General features: G+C 36.5%; 1 protein-coding gene across 1 annotated transcript in view; it reads right to left on the bottom strand.

Moving 5' to 3' along the window:
• The window catches only part of LOC106895737 (connector enhancer of kinase suppressor of ras 2-like), a 218,568-nt gene extending 199,830 nt beyond the window's left edge, over nt 1-18,738 (bottom strand). Inside the window, exon 1 of the mRNA XM_014955349.1 lies at nt 18,554-18,738. Coding sequence (XP_014810835.1) covers nt 18,554-18,620 — 67 coding nt within the window. The 5' untranslated portion in view covers nt 18,621-18,738. The remainder of the gene's footprint in view (nt 1-18,553) is intronic.
• Nucleotides 18,739-22,193: the final 3,455 nt, after the last annotated feature.

The raw sequence follows: 22,193 nt of genomic DNA, 5'->3' as shown, positions 1-22,193 counted from the left end.
GTTGGTGAGAAATTGAAACTGAAGTGAAAATTGTGTAACTCAGATGTAATGTGTTAGTGTTCCACATTCTAACCATGCCTTTTAATTTTGTAACAACCATTAGTGGAAAGGCTGACAAATGGAAGAAACCTGGAAAAAAGTGTCAGAATAATTTCTCGCTCTTCTTTTTCTTTTCCCCTGTTACCTACAAAGAGCAGAGAAAGCATGAGAGATTTTATCAGCCAGGAAAAAATAGAATCAAGAGGGAGACATGTTATGGAAATTCCTATAAAATCTGTTCTGTGATTAGAGGTATCGTAAAGTATATGAAGAAACACAGGGGATTGCCTGGAGTTTTCTTATGACTCAGAGGCATCATCACACGGTAGGGCAGACAGCTGCAGTCTTTATGAAACAGCAATCTTTTCCGATATATTTATTACAGCAAAAGGAAAAAAGTATTGTGTGCACTTCTTCAATTAAAAAAATAGATAGGGTGGGTAGCCTGTTTTGAACCGAAACACAGAAAATGTGCCTTCTCTATATTCATAAACTAATTAAAATCTGTAATGCAGAAAGTACCGAGAGAGATACAAGCAAACTTTACATACACAGTTAGCAACTAACCGAGTGCATTTTTTTTTTGTCTTAAAAGCCTGTGAAGTGCAGAACTGAAAGGAAATTAAGTATTTTTACTCCATTAAATTTCTAAAACACATACTTTTGAGTGTAGGACTGGTTATGAAGAGGCAGTTCTCCCCTTCCATGTTTTAAGATGGGAAATAAGAGAATGAAACAAATGGGAAGTTTCTTAGCAATATTAAGCATTCCTTGAAATCTTTGGGTTTGGGCATTAACCATGGATGGCTTCAGTTCTGGATATTCCACACCTATCATTAATGCACAAAGAAACCACTATTTTCACTTTCTTGATAGTGATAAAAAAGATTGTTCACTGGAAATATGAAAATAAGCTGATATCCTTGCCCTGAGTTTGCTGGCTCTGTTTTGCCATGAGCATATCTGAGTTGCTTCAAAAAAGGCGTGTAGATCTCACGTGTGTCTCCTCTCCCACATCCACAGGGTCTGGGGGCTACAGCTACTGCTGTGATCTCAAGGGTGGCACCCCAAGCAAAATGTATGGAAGTCTGTAATTAAATACCTGTTTAGCTTTCAGAATTCAATGTTGGAATATGTGATGAAGTGTTAAGATTCTCAGTGTAGGAAGGAATACTGGTAGTTTGGCTGAGGAGATGTGCTGTCCTCTTAGAATAATTTTCTGCCAAAAAATTTAGTATTTCCTTGCAAAAAAAAAAGAAAAAAAGGAATATTAGAAAGGAATACTGAAGAGTTTTGACAAAGATTATGACAGTTAGAGCTTTTGTATGGTCCAGGGAATTCTATGGCAGAAGATTATTCATTTTGCTGTAATTCTCCTTAGTGGTGCCTACATTTATTGGCTTACTGTACATGCTGGTTGAGGAAAGATTTTTTGTTTTGATGCTTGTTTGATCTTTGCATCTTCTGCTTTTGAAAATGATCAACATTCTAGGTCAATGCTTTCTATGGGGTAACAAAGTATATTGCAAAGACCCAGCTATATCTTTCCGAAAGAGTTGGCTGTTCAAACACAATGTTCTAGAATTGTCCGTCTTGTTTGATATCTTCCTCTGCCCGCTCCTCCTCCTTTCTGAATTTCATGCTGATATAAAATCTTTTTTTTAAGGATAACATCAAAGAAGCCTGTATGCATGTCAATCCCACAGTGATACTTAGCACATTGCTCGCGTTTATGTTATGTAAATGTAAGAGAATCGCTGTTTGAGAAAAGCTGCTACAAAGCAGGTAGTGATTTAATGAAAAGCACAAAGATTGAAAGGGGTTTGCCGGAGCCCTGTGTGATGTGAATGTTAAGAAGCCCATTTACGTCATCAGCTTCCCTGCTGTACTTTCTATTCTCCCTCCTTTTTCAAGCCAACTTGAATACAGGGAACTGCGTGCTAAGGAAAACCTTAAACTAAATGTGTAATCAGTCTAGCCACAACCAATGCAGCGCAGTTAATAATTTTTATTAACTGAATTAGGTTTTTGGTTTTTGTTTTTTTTTGCTGTATCTGCATCTCTTTTGAGACTGGAGCACGTAAGACACCTTTAGAATGTAGTTACTTTTGGAAAACTCCATTTATACATTCAAAAGAAAAACCAAGGTTATTCTTTCTAAGAGGAATGTTCAGGTAGCATATATTTAAATAACAAAAGTGTATGTCTAATGCCTAGTTTAACATGCAAGGTTAGCTCTGAGGATCTGACTCCTCTTCAAGCAGTGAAAATCTGAACTAATGCAGCTGAAAAAAATTTACTAAAACTGTAAAGCCCGTATTAAATGAGAGTTTGCTGGAGTCAAGGAATTTCTGCTCGAATTAGTTATGGGATTACAGCCAAGCTAAGCCTCTAGGTGTCTGGAGGTACACAGGAAAATACAAATGATCACCATAAGAGCTTTTTAGGTTCACAGAGCCAACATGGGTTTTGGCTCAGCAAGGCTACAAATTCTACCTTCATCCTTTTTCAAAAAGATAAAAAAGTGCCTTTGCCATTGGGGCACTTCAGTTCCACCAAACACTATTGATTTGTTGAGTGTTCATAGACACAATAATATACTAAATATATTCTAGAAGTAGTCCATTGATAACTATTCAGTGCACGTGCTGTTGATGTCACCTGCAAGTAAATAAAGTAGTTTTAATTATCCGATAGGAAAAATTAAAGTGGACTTTCATTTACATTTTATAAGAGAAAATTAATTTTGTTTCTAAGCCAGATTGTTTTTGTAACCATTGCAGCATAAATCCATTAACAGTTGGATGCAGTGATTCATAGTGAAAATGTATCAGTGATTTACATTGGTAGGAGTGATAGGAGAATGAGGCATCTTATCTCTGTGGTTTTTTCCTAATTATATACTGTCATATTGTCCATTGTAACTGCTGCAAAGTAAAATTGTATAACCGGTTGCACCCTTCAAAATAAATGAAATATCAACGCTAGGAATTTAACACTAGGAAAAATAGACTGGATAGTAAAATATTTCACTTTATTAAAAATTGGTTTGGCATCACATGATACAGGAAATTAATGTTTATATAGAATTTTCTGAGCTTTTAATCTGGCAATGTTTCTTTAACATAAGTAAATAGAATGTAGTATTTAAATGCCTTTGAATTCCAAGGGATTTGACACCCCCAAGTGTAATTTAAGCCTTTTATAATTAATAAATATTTTATAAAAATACAGAATATATAATAGTATAATTACTTAGGATTTCTTGCCCAGTGTCTGAGAAGCTTTCTATAATTCTCACCCACTTTTCTTGTAAAAAAATTTTGTTATATCAAAAAAGAGGATATTTATTTTTATATATATATATTTATATATAATATATAATATATATATATATATTTATTTTCTCTTATTCACATCCTGTTTTCCTCACCATCCTTGTCAGCCTCAATCTAATGCAAAATAGGGAGCTAATTTGCATGCATTACTTTCATTTCAAGCCTAATAAGATTACATTGTTAAATAATGGCAGTATGTATTTTTACCAATAGATTATTTTCCAGCCACATATTTCTGCAGTGGCAAATTTCAGCTAAAGTCAATGGACACTAATTTCTAACTGCTATGTAGAATTTCAGATTTTTTCCTGACTGACCTGCTTAAAATAATTAGCTTTTTCCTTATGCTGGACTGACAGCTACCTGAGAAACAGCAGGCATTCTCAATGATAATAATGCTATGCAGCCCAAGGCTTTTTTTCTTAAATTACTAGCATAAAGAAGATTGCAGCAAGTCATATTTGTTGAATAAGTTTGAAGGTGTTTTAGCTTAACAGAATCAAAGATGAAATCAAAATACACACAAAAAAGAACAGAGAATTAATATTGTATTTTCCCATAGGCTCTGGTTCACAAAGTACTTAGCTCATGATGACCAGACTATGTGATTTTGTTTCTGTATATGATTCCTGGTTAATACTTAGGCATGAATTAATATGTAACCTATCAAAGATACCTGTAAGTGTTGTTTGGCTTTGGACAAGAAAAAGATTCTCTGTCATGGCTTAGACATAACACTGCATTAGGTGAAAAACCGTCAGGAATAGGTATCACTGAAAGAGGATCCATCGTGTTCATGCTGCACGTACTTGTAATAAAAGGTAGTCCCTTCAGCAAAACAGGTTACTCTTGAGGTGCCCAAGGAGTGGGAAGGACAGCCACAGCAGTGACTCTCTCAAGTTAGCAAGGAAGACTCAGGGACCACACCAGAATTACCACCTCGTTTGCCTTTTCCTCAGTTCACTACACTTCTTTCTGGACCATACAAAATACAGCTGCTGGTCTTTCCCTAGCTTACGTGATGTCACCTACCCACTTACATCTTCTAAGAATACGCCTGAACATTTGTACCAAGCCTTACATCAGTACATTTGTACTAAGTAAATTCATACTAAGTCTTGACAATGCAGTGCACTGTGAATCTACAACACAGGCACATTCAGAAGAGACGACAATTTACCACACAAAAATCAGTGCATCATAAAGCATTTTCTGAAAATTAGTTTTGACAATAGATATGTAAGCTATTTTCTACTTTGAACATGTTTCAAAATAAGTAAACAGTAATTCGACAAGCATTGCATATGCTTTCGGAGAGCTGCAAGGCATAATGGGGACAGTAAGGAGCTTTCATTCAAGAGGAAAGCACATGGAACAGTCCTCCTGAAGGCCTCGATTCTATCATTAAAAAGACATTTTTGTTGTATTTTTGTAAAAATTAGCTAATGATTCCCAACCCATATGCTTGTACCAGATGTCTGAACCTTCACAGGCCTGATCAAATTTATTCCTTTAGACAAACCATTTCATAATACTTAATAATAATAGTAAAAATCATTATTTTAATTGTCATCACTTCAAATCCAAACATAGCAAATATGATGAATAATATGCTTCAAATTTTTCCCTTGATTAATGGGGTATAAGTGGGCAGAAAAATGCTCCAGTCTTGAAGATGTGATTTCCCCAGTGAAGCCATTGCTAGCAACATCTTTCCTGGAGCAGGTTCCCTCCACTGTGGAACACTGATTGTGATTCTGCAGGGCAGCACCCAAAATGAAGTTTTGTAACTTTCATGCGCTACAGTTGCTAACGTTAATAACTGCCATTTCTCTGCATTTCCCCATGTCTCCCTGTCACTATTAAGAGTTTGTTGCTCTTGAAATACTTACTACCTGTAAAGCTCAGAACCTTTATCTGCATCATACTTGGCTTGAACTTCTCATATCTCTTTAGTCCTTACCAGCTCTGCCTGTCACTCTGGCCATTCTCTTTAGCAACCCAAAAATGCCTCGAAGTATGCAACAGCAGAGCTTTGTGTTGAAACACAAAACTATATGAGAGTCACCAAAGCCTAAAAAACGTTAGTAGTCCACCATGTATATAAGGTTGCCATTACTCTTTGACAGTAAATATTACTTTGTCCTAGGTTACTTGATCTGAAAAAGAAAACAAACAGCAGCATGCTAATAATGATCCTACATTTACACAGGGCCTCTCATCTCAGAAGTTTTAAATTCTCTTGTAAAAGCTGCATATGGATGTTATCCTTAACTGAAAAGCCAGCTGTGGACTCAAATGTGCCGGTTGTTTAAAACAGAAGGGAACCACGCAATACAAGCAGTGGGAACAGACAGGGCAATCTACCTTCTGGCTTTCAATAGAAGTAGATAAGGGTACCATTTTTAACACTGTTTTCCAAAGCATTTTGACTGTTTCCTATCATCTCAGTCTGTTGGAATCTCAGTTTGGATCAGATTAGAATGTACTTTCGTCAGCATAAAAATGGAAATGCCACCATGATGACTTGGTTCAATACAGATTCAGAAAAATGATCATTTTCTCAATCATAAACATCATATTTACCTTTGTATTGGTGTTTGCTTTTCCAATCTGATATATTTGCAAACCAGTGCCAGTGCATCTGTATATAAGCAGTACCTTTCACTGTAATTAACTGCAGTTGTGTAATTGTGTATGTATTTTTTATCAGAAGTCACACCTACATTTGCCCATAACTGCACTGGAACACTATGTCTTCTTTTAGTGGATTTCTAGGCACTAGATTTTTTTCAACTCTTGTTAGTATCCTCCTTGTCTGCGAGCATTTATTGATTTTTAGAGTCAAACCAATGAGCTAAAACACAGGAGCTGGAAACAGAAATTGCAGAGAGGTAAAATGGAAGGTAATGAACACTGGAAATAAGCATGGCTTTAATAAGCGTTGCTTCTTTGCTAGCTGCTAGTTGGTTCTATCAGGAGAATTCTTGGTAGATCACTATAAATTTTAAATCAAAAAATTAGAATATACCCATGCATGACTGTACTGTGATCTAAAGTGTCTCTTGAGAATATTTCCTAATTATACTGCTTGATCAGTTTTATTACGTTACCCAGAACAGCCAGTCTGCAAGATATACTGACACTTCTGTATAAAGAATGTTACACTTTAATAATGGATTTATTTTTACATAGTTATGTCTCCTTTACTGGACTGACTTGTGGGCCAGGATTACCTGTATGCGAGATTCATTAATATGAGCTCAGCTTCAGTTAGCTTTAGGATATCTATTGCAGGAAACGTAATAACAAAACATGATCTTCTTGTTCTGTTTTACTGTACAAGTGGTATTCACAGTCATTTGTGTTGAAAGCAACACAGATTATAGTGCATCCATAGTCTATAAATACTATTGAGTTTCTAATTGTTTAGTAAAAATGTCAGATAATGCCCTTTGCTAAGATTATTACATGTGGGATGGGCCTTAAGGGAAGACCACATACTTTCTTCAAATACACAATTCCCAATAATTCTGAGGTATCATGTGATTTCTCAGAGTGCAATTGGCCATCAAGACATGTAAGTCAAGGTTACTGAATAATGTTACCTATAGGAAGTAGGAAGATGAGCTTTAGACTGAAATAATATGAAATAAGCTTATCTTTGCACTCCTTTGTACTTTCTGGATGTAATACAGAAACCTTGTTGTTTTTTAACTCTCCAAAGAATCACAGTTCCTGTTTCAAAATGTACTTTTTTAGAATAAGAAGCTGGCCATTATTTTAACATATCTACTAAATGGTTCTTTTTTTTTTTTCTGAGAAATCTGTGTTCCTTCTCTGCACCAAAACCAGAAAATGCAAATTCTGTTATCATTTAGGGAATGCTTGGTCATGGAGCTTCATTATCATGTTTGGGGATGGTAGCTATGGAGTAGAGAAAGCCAGTGCCTCCATAAGAATTAGTGATGGTCTGATAGAACATCAGAATTCCTTCTGGTATATCTTGAACTGCTACAAAATCATAATAATTATGTTAGTATTTTATGTAATTTATTAATTTTGCATATAATTGTGGCCTTCTCTTAATCATCTTCATGAAACTTTCTTAACAGCCTGAGAACATTAGTCCAAGGTGTGGCTTGTGCAGATAATGTTAACTCAGCTTTCATGAATGCCTACTAGGGTTAGCCAGAGATGCAATCTATTTCCTTCTGCTCTTTCACCATTGTTGTTTGCTTCATTATAAGGATAAATACAGACTGTTCCAGGATGGCATTAACATGGCTTAACAGTATGCAATAAGGTTTAATTTTGCTGGTGACATTGTTCTCTTATGTGACAGCTTACCAGTTTGTAAAAACTGCAAAAATTGAAATATTGTCTATCATTTCCCCTCAAAAGATGGGATATTAATGAGATTTGAAAGAATAAATTTTATGAACAATTCAAATCAAGTATGACATTAGATGGCAAAAGAAGGAAAAAATAGCACTAGGGTGAAGCATTTTGCACGCCCTGCAATCCGTAGGCCCATCTGACATTGCACAGACAAACCAGGCAGCTTTGCTTCACATGGAATTTCTGCCTGGACATACAACATGGAAAATGGAGACCTATCAAAGATATTCATAGGATACTTAAATACCTTTGAAAACCAATGCCTTTGAAAAAATGCCAGGGGTTATGTGGAATTAATTAATTCCAAATGCCAAGGTTCTTCATATATCAACATCCTTTTACTGCAAAAAAATATTCATAAAAGAAAATGGAAATATACAAAATATTTTAAGAATAAAACATGCTATTTTGGCACTAGAGGACCCCATAAAGGAGGCCTTATTAATGAATAACTACAAGACTACCTTTAATTATGCAAAATCTATGGAACTTAACAGTGGAGAGAAGAAGCAAAGAGCAGTCCACAACAAGCAGGGGTTAGGAAAGCTTTTTTTTCACATTCTGAGCAATATTGATGGCTTTTGGAATGATTCAGCGATTGAATTAAAACACTTTCATTGAATGATCATTTGAGCTATTTGTTTTCTAGTTTAAGTATTTCCTCACAGCTGATATGCAAATAATGATTTCTCCTTCTACCACAAAAGCTATTGATAATTTGTTCTGAGAATTATCAGAGAAACAACAAATAGCTAATAAGATGCAATCCCCCAGTGTGTCTTTCTTTCAGTGGTTTCTTTCAGAAGGTTTCTTTAGCATATTTCCTAGTGTTTTTAAGACCACTTTTGAAAGTCTTGAGTGTGTTTTTCTCCTCTTTCCTTATAAAACTATAATTATTTAAACTTATCCTTTAACTTTGCCTGCTTCTTAATTTCCTATGTGAAATTTTCCTGTCGCTTTATTTATGTTTATAATTTCTCTGTGTTCTTATTTAGATTAATTATTTATTTTATTTTTGATGGATTATTCACTAGTTCTCTTCATTCTCCAAAAATTATTTCCGGACATACTGCATCTCTGAGATACTGCACTAAGTGGATCTATTTGGTTTTGTATGACATTCAAGTAATGAATATTCTAGACTTCTCTATTAATTCTGAACTTCTCTTACATTACTTTACCTGTTCCCTCCAACTACATGATACAAATGCAAGCTTCAAAGTTTTTTTTTCTCTGCTTTGAATGTCTTTTTCCTCTGTAAACCATAAAGTTGTTTTCTGTATAAATAAATACAATTATCAGTGCGGCTTGGCAATGAACAATGAAAATCTCCTGACAATGGGCAATTAAAATCTCTCCTTAGTGTTCTGTAATTTAGGACATTTTCATTATGAGCTCATTGTTCCTGCTGAGTGATCAATAACAGATGCCTACATCTGTCTTTCTTGGTTTTAGAAATGTGCCCACCGCAGCACATCCCTATCTAGTATAAGATGTGTTCTATCTGTTGCAAAGAATTTCATGAATAGATACCATTTTTGAACTACCTCCTTCATGCCTTCCAGGAAAGCAACATTTCATAGTCTGAAAGAGAAGTTAGAAGCATCCTTGATATTCACAGTAGATTTTAATGTAGAATCAATGAAACATCAATATATGCCCTCTTCCAACTGCACCTTAAAGCTACTAGAAGCTGTGCTCGGGTTCTTGAGGCAGGTGGTTTTCAACTTGTTCAAACTGATCTGAGGCTGTCAAAATGGTAACCCTTTATTTATAAAAGAATATTTTGATGGATTTGCATACATTTGCAACATACAGGAGCACTCCTAGTTTGCCAAACTTGAGATCAAAACTTGCTGATATATGTCACTTGGTTTCTGTTACCTACTAATGCTTAGTGTGGGCATGTCTTTCTTATTTTGAAAAAACAGAAATATTTGCATTTCAGGATAGACAACATGGTACAGCAGCTGAGGTTTTTGTTATTTAGCGTACCACTTGAACTCTGTGCTACAGGACAGGAAAAACTCCCATGCAGGACCAGACACTGATTGGGCAGTGTCTGGGAGAAAAGGAATTTATCATTCCCATGCTGTTTCTTCCATTCTTTTCTTCTGTTGCTCTCCCTTTGTTACCTTCTCCTGCATTTTGAATGCAGTTCACTTCCAAATCACTGCAACCCTCTCTGAGATACATAAAGCCAGAGATAGAATTTTTTAATGTTAAATGAATGATTTACTTCACAATCTGATGCTTACTCTCCATCGGATTATGAAAAAAGGCAGGAAACATACTGCTAGAGAATAATATGAATAAACAAGAGGAGAGAGAGGAAAAGAGAACAGAGGAAGCTGCTGGAGAGAAAGAGCTATAACATGCTCTTCATTCAAGTGATAATTGCTGTGTCTGAGTTGTCAGGCTGATGACACTACTGTCTGTCTTAACTCAAACAGAGGTAGTTTTCCATGTAAACTGAAAAGCAGATGTGTCAAATTAATCCTTTCTATAGTTGTAGTAGTTTCAGTTACAGAAGACACAATTTCTGCCTTAAGAACTCCTGAAATCTGTAGAATTTTTCTAGACTTTGTATGATCCTTAGAATGAAAAAGGTGAACACTTTTGTAGGGAACAGAAGTGAGTGTATTTTGTAAAATTATTGTCTGTTACATTTTTATTTTAAATATACCATCCACATTATAACTAAAATGCACCATAGACCTTTTATAATTCATTTTTATTGGAAAACAGTTGGTGAAGAATTTGAGTAGGAAAAACACAAACATTACATTGGACTTGAATCTTCTGACTGCATCACTATAGAAGGTTAACAAGGATACTTTTGGGGAGCCATTTGAGTATTAGTTAATCAGAAATTATTTCATTTTGATTCATCACTAGAGCTCTTCAAATACAACCTTGCAATTTCTTCCTCTCTGAATCCTATAATGATAAGTCACTAAGCTCCATATTTCCAGTGCCTGTCATCACTACAATGACATCAGGGGACAGGGGGAAAGTTTTGTGTTTAGTAAAAAAACTAAACTACAGAAGTAGTTTTTAGAGGATTTCTACAGAATTATGCTGGGGAGAGAGGATGAATATATATTATTGCTCAGGATTATTCCATATTATTGTAGTTTATTAAGTATAGTGCTTCATTTAATATAAAACAGTGTCACTAATTTCACCAGCAGAATGACAACCTCCATTTCTGTCAGCATGGCAGGACAGCTGTTCTCAGAAAGAATGGCATTAAAAGGATAAATTCTTTCCTTTTTAGTTTTCACACCTTTGTAGGTGTTAAAAAAATTTGGCAAAGCACCTCAGGACAAACCGTAACATACTTTTTACTTTCCCAGCGTATGCAAGCATTGTAATATTTATTGCGCCTCATGTATTTTTTCTTCATTACAAATAGAAATGCAAGACATTAAGCCTGTCAGAAAGAGATGTATGGAAATTTCATTAGGTAGGAATATTTCTTTACTCAAGCAGAGGAAGTGTTCATCTGACCTATAGTGTACATTTAGGAGACTACCCTGAGTGTACTGTTTCTAAAACTGCTTTCCAAATGAGTAGCCAGAAATACTGTAACACTGAGAGGCTCTGCTATTTTTCTAGGAAATATACATTTTATAAACTCGTAAAAGTAACTCTGAGGTGTTACACATAGAGTTCTCAATATTATGGTACATCTGTTGGTGTCATTCCTGCCAAAGCAAGGTAAAATTTAGAATCAGGAATTAGGAGGGCAAGAAAGTGTTGTCAGGATTATGTCTGGGAAGATACCATGAAAGTATATTATTGCTCAGCAAGATCCAGGGTATTTGCTGTTTCTTGACATACAGTACCTCATTTAATGTGGTCTGAAAGTGTCATCCACAGGATCCAATTTATTCTGAATTTTGCTTCGTGATAGAATATATTGTGAAATAATGGAGATCTGGAGAATGTTGATCTCCTCTGAATTTGCATTGCTACTCTGTTCTCCCCATAGTGGTCAGAATTCAAAGAAAGGTGGGGATTTTGCATAATGTGTCTTAAGAACATATGGTAAGGTTACAAGATACAGCAATGCATGACATTTGTGTCTGGCTGCCTATATTAAGGTTCAAGACAATAAAATAAATTTCTTTACATAATGACCTGGAAGATTAGTTACGCTTGATAAGTGCGACTTGAGAGATACTCATTCAACTCAGACTTTTCTCTGCAAGCAGAATTACATTTATTTAAAAGGTCTGAATGTATCTGCTTTATAGATAGGGAAATTTTATAATATATCCCTAAATATCCAGATAATAAATATAGGCCATTAAATTGCTAAATGTTGCTGAAATCTTTTATGTAGATAGTGCTAATCCAGTCAGTTTTTGGAAGATATATGGATCAGTTTCTAACTGGTCCTCAAAAAGGTGCTAGTAAAAAATGAGGTAATAGTGATAGGGATGCAGAAATACCTCGGATAAATAACTTCCATTGAATGTTACAGATAGACTTGAGATATGGAGGTCTTTCTACAGTACCCTAGTCAGCTTGTAGGTCAGCTTGCCATGACACTAACTGTGGCTGTGTCACTACTGGGAAGGCAGAAAATGGAGTAACGGACTCAGCAAAGTGTTTTATTGTCTGTGCAGGCTGCCAGAGGTACACAGGTTGAATTAAAAGTGATGATAGTTAAAGCTGTGAGGGTACTGGGTCTTAGTTATCCTGCTGGTCTTCTGAGCGCTTTATGATATCTTAAGGCTGGAAAGAATGAGGCTTTTGTAAAGTCTTAGCAACAGTGGAACTGGCATAGATTTGCTTCTCATGCTGAAACTGTTCTGCTTTCAGGAGGCTATGCCATTAGATTCTTATAAAATAAGACATTTCGAACAGAGTATTGATTTGATCTTGGATACTTTGTCTCTGACTTTTTTTTGCTAGGCTTTCGCTAGAGTTAAGTATTTTTCCTGCTATGCCTAAACGTTAAATATATAGCTTTATTACTTACAATTTATAGCCAATATTGACTGCATCTCTTTTCATTTTCCATGTGTATAGTAGGTGATAAAACAAATATGACATGCTTGCAAGGTCTTTTGGCCAGTAACTTTTATGAATACTAATTCTTAATGATATGCAAATATTTTAGAAGGAAATGAGAATTAAAAATAATTTAAATAAAGTCAAGACAAAGGAAGATAAATTAAAAAATTAAAGTGAAAGTAAAAAATTAAAGGAAAGAGAATAAAGAAAAATCCAATATATCCTCATATCATATTTACTCATTATGACAGCAACTCACCTGTGCTAAACTTCCTGTCCACGACAGAGAGAGCTGAGATCCTGAACTTTTAGATTACACTTTGTGTATGATTTTTTCATATTCTCTCCTAACCAAGTTGTAGCCTCCCCCCAGTCCGGTCTTTTCATTGACTTTGGTTCTCAGGATATTTGAAATGCAGATTCATTCCAGGCATCTGCAGCTAGGATAGCCTTCTCACACAGGTATTCTGGAAAAAATACACCATGAAATATCCAGAAGGAATCCAGAGCTATAATCTCTTTGGGACCGTTTGACTTGTTTCAAAGATGAGGGTCATACATATGCAAGATCCTGTCTGAACTGGCAGAAGCCTTGACAAGAGGTTAGGCCATTCTTCTGCAGACAGGCTGGATATGTAAACTCTTGGAGAGGGATGTTTGTCTGACCTGTTCTTAGTTGTGTTCGAAACCTTGTGCAAAGGAAATTGCCAGACCTGCCCTCACAACTTAACTGTACCCAACATCAGGAACCTGCTCCTTCAAGTCTGGTCTTAACCACTTATATACTGAAGTAGTCAACTCTGAGGTGTGCTCTGGTGACCCTTTTAAAGCAAATGGTTTACAACCTGCGACAGAGTAGTTGTTACCAAAATTTATTACTGAAAAATGTTACTGCCTGAAACAGAGGAATTACAGACAATTCTGATTCGGTGACTTCCTAGTGACAACTGGAAATGTGGTACTAGTGGAACACGGTGATCCAGGGGGGAGCCACATCACTAAATTATTTGTTTCGGTTTTGAAATTGATGACAGTAGAAAGAAAATGATGAAACCTTTGCTTTTAGAACTGCTTGAAAATTCAGTGCTAATTGTGAGGGCATCTCTATTTGTGGCTCTTCGTTCTCTTCCAAACCTATTTGTCTTCAGAAAGAACTGAAAAGATGTTATAAAACCTACATTTTTCTAAATAAGATATGACCTCAGTTGTCTATCAGGTTTCAAATTGTATCTTGTAAAGTTGAATTCTTGCATTATGGGAGTCTAAGGTCATGAAGGGGGACCAAGATACCTAAGTATCATCCAGCTCAGTACCTATAAGGCTGCTTTTGCAGTAGATCATAATATTTAGCTGTGTTTCCAGTAAGGTCTAAGATTTTATATGTTACATTCTGTAAATAGAGGAGACTCCCTGGTTATGACATATTGCTACAGAACAGGTAGTGATCTAATGAAAAGCAAGAGGAGACTGAGAAGGGGTTTGCCGGAGCCCTGCGTGATATGAATGCTAACAAGTCCACTCACGTCATCAGCTTCCCTGCTCTCAGCTCCCCCCTCCCTCCCTTCCTTTTTCTTTTATGAGCCAGCTTGAAATCAGGGAATTACATGCTAAGGAAAACCCTTCAGCTAAACATATAATTATTCTGCACAGGATCAGTGCAGCACAGTTAATCAGTTTACCAACTGAATTAATTTTTATTTTTTCATGTCTGCATCTCCTGTTGAGAGTGGAGAAATTCTAGATTTAAAGAGGAGAAATGGCTTGCAGTTGTGAAATGAGTATCTAAAGCTGAGCATTCTTTATGAGAGAAGCCTCCACTGCAGGCTGTTTTGTCAGAGAGACCTTACTGTCAGTCCCCAAGACTGTGAATAACTGACTCCATGTGGAGTTATTACTTACAGGTACTTAAGAAATAACTGGCTTCCTATTTTAATTTTCAGCTGTTTAATAACATTCCGTTCTCTGAAAGTCACAGCTGTATTTCATTGCATTGTATTTCATTGGATTGTTTTGAAAAGTTAGTATTTATTTGGACACAGGTGTCACTTCACGGTAAATGAGTTCACATTTTAAATGACCTATTTGTAAATGGCTTCATTTAGAAGTACAAAATCTTAAACACTGCTGTTTGTAAAAGTGAAGAGAATACCTTTTAGATTCCACTTACAACGAAGACACAAAGAATCATGCTTCTATTAATTCTTAGTGCAAATAAGGCATCGTGCCTCTCCTCTGCCCCCCAAGCTCCTCAAATTCTGCACAGGATTACCTTCCATAGTGCATACATGCATATGAAAATCGATGGACCTGGGTTTAGGAGTGCTCACTCTGGCAGCCTGTTTGCAACCACAAAGTGTCACTGAGTTTCACAGGAACTTCGTAGGCCAAAAGGAAATCAAAGTCTCTGGGTAGAAGCATTACAGATTTAAATATGAAGTGTAGTTTGTCATTTACTCATGTTAATATGTTAAACTTAATCAGAGGAAAAACAGACCAAGTTTGAAAACTACTCTGATTCTTAATGTACTGCAAACTTTATGCATAATATTTATTTTCCCAACAGTAGCAGAAAGGAATTTTAGCATGGCAAAGTTCTTTCTCTTAACATACCTTTTGGGTCCATAGTACATATTTAAGTTTTGTAAGAAATGGGTACATGCCAGGAGAAATACTGGCTCATTTTCTGAAGTGAGAACCATTTAGAAATTTAACATTTTGGAAAATTTTGATAAAAACCTGAATAGTAACAAAAACTGTTGTTAAAAATATGTTCGTAATTAATGTCTTTTGCTCCTTTGAAGACTTTCTTTTTAATGACAGTGCCTTCTGCTGTATATTTGCTAAACTTTACAAAATATTTTTGTATACTCTAAAGACAATTTCTTTAACATGAAGGCATCTATAGTTTAACTTCTAGAGCCTCTATAAGCCTCAAGAATCAATTTCTAAAGACTTGCATGGCCTTTTCAGGTTGTCCACATAATCAGATGCAGTTCCCAAGTTGAATTTCAGTTGAATGCGTTCCTGAGAAAAGAACTGTGGATAAATAGAAAATGCCAACTTGTCATAATAATGTTCCTTAAAGCCTACCAATTTTTACTTTTTTGGCAAGTAACATTTCCTTGAGGAAAAGAACAGAAGAGTGTCTCCTCTTGGTTGGGGCTTAGGCTACAGCTGCTTCTGATAATAGCACACTGTAACCAGGACTCATTCTGGGTAGCCAGGTCTTAAACTATTAACATCATTTTGGTGGTTTTCTTCCATCTTCTCTTCAATTATTTGATTTTGCTGCTACTCACTGATACTTAATTTGAAAACATGTACTTTGCTAACATTTTTAAAAGTAAGTTATGATAGCTTAAGTAATTATGATAAATTCAAGTAATTTCCCAATGAAGTACATTTTGATTTACTACCTTTACAAATAAAGCTAATCAACTACATATTTTAAGCCAAAAAAAGGTGTATTACACTTACAGTATTTGTTATACTGTTTATTAACATGTTGGTTTCTATAGCAAAGGTAATATTTCACATTCAGAGCGTGGTATTTTTTCTAAAAAGTTCTTACTTTATCTTTTAATGCTGCCAAAGAAGTGTGTCCTTCAGTATAGAAGACATATGTAAAAGCTGCCTTCTCACTTGAACAGTGCTATCTATGCAGACCTTCGACCTCTCTAATGCATTAATAGCCGTTTAGCAGAATGACCATAGCTAATGGAACAGACATACAGAATATATGTAAATTACAGATAAACAGTGGCCACAATTGGGAAATTTTTATAAAAGAAGAGATTTACAAGTAATTTTAAAGTAATTCTGGTATGTTTCCATTTGTGTGTATTAGATCTTTCCTTTGGCTACAATTGAAATATGCATTTATAAAGATAAGCACCAGGATTAACAGGGGACTTGCAATATTAGCATGGTAAAAAAGGACAAAAGTACAACTTTACTGCTTGTGGATCTGCAGCTCTCTTGTTACCAAGGAATATACCTATCTGTCTGGTGAATATTTCAATGTTCATTGCATCATACTTATTTATGCTTAAGCCCAGAGGCACGCAACTGACAGTACTGTCTACTCCAGACGTCCCTATGGATGCAGTATGCAGTCTTTGTATAGAAATTTAACTGTCAGGCAACTCCATACATTTAAACCTTTTATTTGTATGACCTTCTCGCTTCCCATGGTATGCACTACACATGCTATGGATTAACGTTACTCAAGATGTAATTAGTTTACATCAAAAAAGATTAAAAAGTAGCAGGAAGTATTTTTAAATTTAGCAACAAGTATTATACACATCTTGACATTTAATTTACATTATGATTCAAGTAGTGAGTTAAAACAGCATAATGATCTGTCCATTTTTAAATTCTTTTATGCACTGAAAATAAAGGTGTGGATCATGCATGTACAGTAGGAATTGATTTAAAGGAATGACATTACAGTGTGGGAATTAATCCTGTCTCAAATGGTTTTGGGATCCATCCCAATGACCTGCTTAAGATCTCCCAATTAACCTGAATTCACAAACACCCGAGAAACAAACTACATACATTCCCTAAGACACCATTGCCTTCATAATACTGAGTGCTTGTAAAACAATAGTTTGCTCGTAACTGTAATATGTCTGATGAGCACCCAAACAGCCCAATTTCAGTTAAGTATGGAGACGTATCTCAGCAAAATGAAATCAAACCTATTCCCTTATTAATAATAATACTATGAAAGCTTTAAGGATATCATGGTGGGCATCCAATTCGCCCCTCCAGTTAGTTCAGTAATCACATCACAGAAATCATTTCCATGGGTGAGGTGCAAACAAAATTTGCACCTCTTCTCCTTATATAATGGGAGATTCCTCGTAGCGGAAATTATTTGTCTCTAAGACAGAGAGCTCATCAGAAGCAATATATAACAGCACTAACGCATCCCACTGTGGAAATACATTTTTCCTCACTCGGGAGGAATTTAAAACACTTATGGTGAGGACCAATTCTTCTCCCCCCCGTGCAGCCCAGCCTGTTTGCAGCCCAGCCGAGCGCTGCGAGGCAAAACATGTCACAGCTCCTGGCTGGGCAGTGAAACTGCCAGCGTGCAGGGAAACCGGCATTCCCCTCCAACTTACGGGGAAGAGTTTCCCCGGCGAAGCCGTGCTCGGCGCGGCGCGTACCCTGCGCGCCCCAGGCGCGGCGCGGGCTGCTCTGTCCAGGGTGCCGGCGGCGGAGGGGGCGCGGGCGCGCAGGGCGGCGGAGCGGGAGCGGCTGGGAAGCCTGAACGAATCAGGACATGGCACCGGAGGAGCTGGATTCCTCAGTCCAGCCACCGGCACCTTATGCTCCTTGTGGTACCCTAAACTACACGCGAGTGCTGCACAGCCACTGCATCACATCACCTGATGTGAGCAAAACAGACCTAATCAGGGCAAATTTAAAGCAACCAAACATAATAACGCTACACTGTGCGATGCATAATGGAGCCGTGAGACACAAACACTTTATGGCTGCATTTACCAACAAATGCGTTTGATCCCTACTCAGTTCTCGGCAGAAATCCCAACAACATGCTGCACAGCCTAAACAGCTTCTCTCCTCGGTCGTGTCTTTAAAAACTACTGTGCAAAGCAGCATACGGATTATTAAAACTGAATAAACTCTTCCCAAAACAAAGGATACAAGAGCAGATATGTAAATTGCAAGGATCCAAAGTACAGACAATACATGGTAATAAATGATCATACCTTTCATCCAATCCACTACTTGCTTGGGCGTCCACTTGCTAATAGGTTCCATAACGAGAGCCATCATCAGATCACTTTATCATTCACACCAAAATCAGAAAAAGGAGAGAAAAAAATGTATCAGAGCATGGCTGGGCTAAGAGAGCTGTAGGATTTTGCAGTGCAGTCCAAAGAGAAGATGATGCTTTGTCCCTCCAGGTTTCTCCTGCACTGATTCAGTAATGTATAAAATTACACTGCTTGATCAGCTCTGGCACCTCCCCCACTGCACACAGCCTGCAACACACTGGAGCACAGAGCCAGGAAATGGTGCAGTACGTATAGACTTACTTACAAAAGCCTCTACCCAGTGATCTACTTATTAGACTGGCACAAATATAAAATTATATTACACAGAGAGCAATTCAAGCTGGAGCTGTTCCAGACACTGAGTTTTAAGGAGCTTTATTCCAACAAGCTCTGGGATCTTCATCAGGGAAAATATCACTACTGTAACTTGATAGCAGATTGTCTTGGCTTCATTGTGAATATGCTGACTGTCACTCAGTTTAAAGAGAAGATAGAAATATCAGAATATCACTTGGCATCTGGCAAAATGCTGAGCATCTCCATCTTTACAATACAAAATGTTGCTGGAGTCTTATACTATATAATCATGTAATTCAGAATGTCAAGCACAGTATAAAAAGTCTTACTCAAGAAAAAAACTATTGGAAGAAAACTCTTTATTCTGGCCAAATTCAGAGCCCATATATTTCCTCCTATGAGCTTCTCATTTTATAGAGAAAGAATGACAGCATCAAAGAGTCGTTTTTTATGACTACAGCACTTTAATATAGACATGTATAGCAAGAACTTTGATTCAAACCACTGAGACCATTAGTCGATCTCTCCCTTTTGTTAGGGAGGGGAAAAAATGTTTTAAATATTCCTAATACTGAAGTTTACTACCCTTCCATAACATGAAGGTTAAACATTTTAATGAGATGTCCTAAGCAGTGCTTTTTGGACCCTTTTGTGGCTCTTTGCACATCATGTAGCACAAGTTCTGCATCATGTGGTTGAAGAAGTTTGTGGTTTCTGTTTGATCCATTGTCTGAGATTATGCAGCCCCACTATTTTATTTAGGGGGAAAAACTCAGATTCAAAAAAAAAAAAAAGATGGAACAAAGCAGTTCCACCTTTCTCACCTTTCTTCTCAGAAATCTTTCATCTGTGCCTTTTCTTCCTGCACTGCTTCAAGTTCCACCAGCACATTAGGGTATGAAGATGACATTGTTACCAGGTCTCCCTCACTCCACTAGAGCTGTGTTAATTTACTCAGGCTTTATCTGTCCTTTATCTGTCCTTTCTTTCTCATATGGGAGAACATAAAATACAAATGGAATATTTATGCTATACCATTTCAGGTTCTTCTTTAAGTCTATATAGCTAAGAATGCAGACAGGCATTCTTTTTTTCCACCCTGAAATGTCTCCAAAGAGATGTACCATTCTCAGTTCAGTGATGCACTCTATCCTTCTTTATTTTTCTTGTGCTTTGGGAAGTAGTGTGATTAGTATTCTATGATGTATTTTGAGTGCTCAGAGCACAGATCTCCTTTACAAAAGGATTCACATCAATTCTCTTTCAAGAAGGCTGTTTCCAGCTGAACAGCATGTGAGCTTCCTGTATGAGTTTTGGGAGACCACTTTCAGTAGCTTTAGTTCTGTCTAAATAGCTGTTTACAATGGACATAATAATGACAAAGATTTCAAATGCACAATACTTCTCCTTTTAGGCAATAGTGGACTAGAATTGAGATACTCAGAATAAATATTTCTGTTAGCTATTGGAAGCTGTACAAGCTGATTTTTTTGAGGCTATGCTTTCTTAAAATTATTTTCACAAAATTACCGCCTCTCATAAATTCTTTTAAGTTCAATACAAACATGGAAGGATTTGAGATAAGCTGTGTTGTGTATGAATTTAGTATTTGGACACAATTGCATGTAATAATCTTTACTCATGATTGGACCATTTCCCTAATTCCTGTAATTTGACAGACGTTCTGTCAATGCCCTTTTGTCACATTTCCTACCCCTGCTTGACTGGGCAGACTTTTTAAAAAATATTTTGACATATTTTTGAAAGAGGATGGAGCCTGAATTCAAAACCCATTGATGTAAGTGGCTGTTCTTCCATTCATTTTAATTGTCCCTGGATGACAAAATAAGCCCAAAACTACTATTTTGGAATTGGTACTTCCATTTTCAGAATGGGAATTTTAAAAAACTTTTTCATGTCCTGTTACAGAGGCTCCTTGCCACAAAGATGGTTTGCAGTTTCATTTATTCATAGTGTTATTCACCACCATGGTGCTAGTTCAGACAGTAACTATAATTTATCTGAAAGATCTTGACTATTAGATAATCTCCTATGCTTTTCTTTATTATTACTGATTACATTTTTTCTGTATTTTGGGATTCTACAACCTTTTGGACAACCCATCTATTTTTGTACAGCTTCTTGAAATAAATATTAAAAAGTTGTTAAAAACAGTAACGCTCCTTCTTGAGCAGATGATTTATTCAGCTTCATTATCCATTGCACAGATCAGTGTACATAGCAATGGTTTGTCATGAACCATTCTAAACCCAGACAAATGTTCCTTTAACTTATCTCATGGGTATGTTCATCTTGCAGTCCATGGAAGGTGGTACCTGAGTATTTCCTCTGCTTCTTGCTTTTTTATTTCAAGAAAGATTTATTTCTCCCACCCTGTCATATGAGAATATCACAGGAACATGGGAAGCCTTGTCTAGATCAGAACAGGAACCTGCGACTCACCACAGCAATGGATACAACTGAGCAATAGCTATGGCCAAATGGAGTCAAGATGCCTTCAGACTATTTCCGTAACCACAGGTCAACCCAGTTCATAACACTTTTTAATATAGGTTGTCCAATATGCCAGCTGAGGTAATGACTCTGAAATGAGTAATCATGGAATAAGCCACCCATTGCACTGAGCTATGGTCCTTATTACTGACACAGTTCTAAACATAGCTGTGCTGGAGTTAAATCACCTGGCTTACACTTATTGTCAGCTATAGGGCACTGTCATAAAACCAAATTTGAAGTCACTAAACAAGAAACTTTTTTTAAAAATAAGCAAAATTGTGTAATCCCTAAAGCTATTCCATGTGTTTTTCTGTCCGTTTATTGCAAAGCTTCTGCCTGGATCCCCTGATCTACCTTGCGTTGCTTCCTAACACCGACATAAAAGAAACAATGCATTCCCATGATTATGTTTTTCTTCCAGGCTGAATATAGCAAATCAACAGCAAAAAAGATCAAGGAACATGTTTCTCACTACTATCTAGGTCATGTAAATGAGAAATACTTTCTGAGTGAAGTCTGTGTAGGCATCGGAGCAAAGGCATTTGAAACAGAGAAGGGAAACAGACCTTTCACTATATGATGCAGCATTGTTGTCAAAGGCCTATATAAAATAATCTGGTAATTTCAGGCCATAATCACTGCTATCATCTTTGACAGCAAAGGCCTAGGGCTGAACAGACTGGTTGAAAGGTTTTGAGTCTCTCCTTCACAGCAATAATGTTGGTTGTTCTTCAGCTTTTGAGCACTGCCTGGTATC

Source organism: Calidris pugnax, unplaced genomic scaffold (assembly GCF_001431845.1).
Source record: "Calidris pugnax isolate Ruff unplaced genomic scaffold, ASM143184v1 scaffold38, whole genome shotgun sequence".
NCBI lineage: Eukaryota > Metazoa > Chordata > Aves > Charadriiformes > Scolopacidae > Calidris > Calidris pugnax.
Note: the sequence above shows the minus strand (reverse complement) of the source record. Positions and strands in the feature narration are given on the sequence as shown.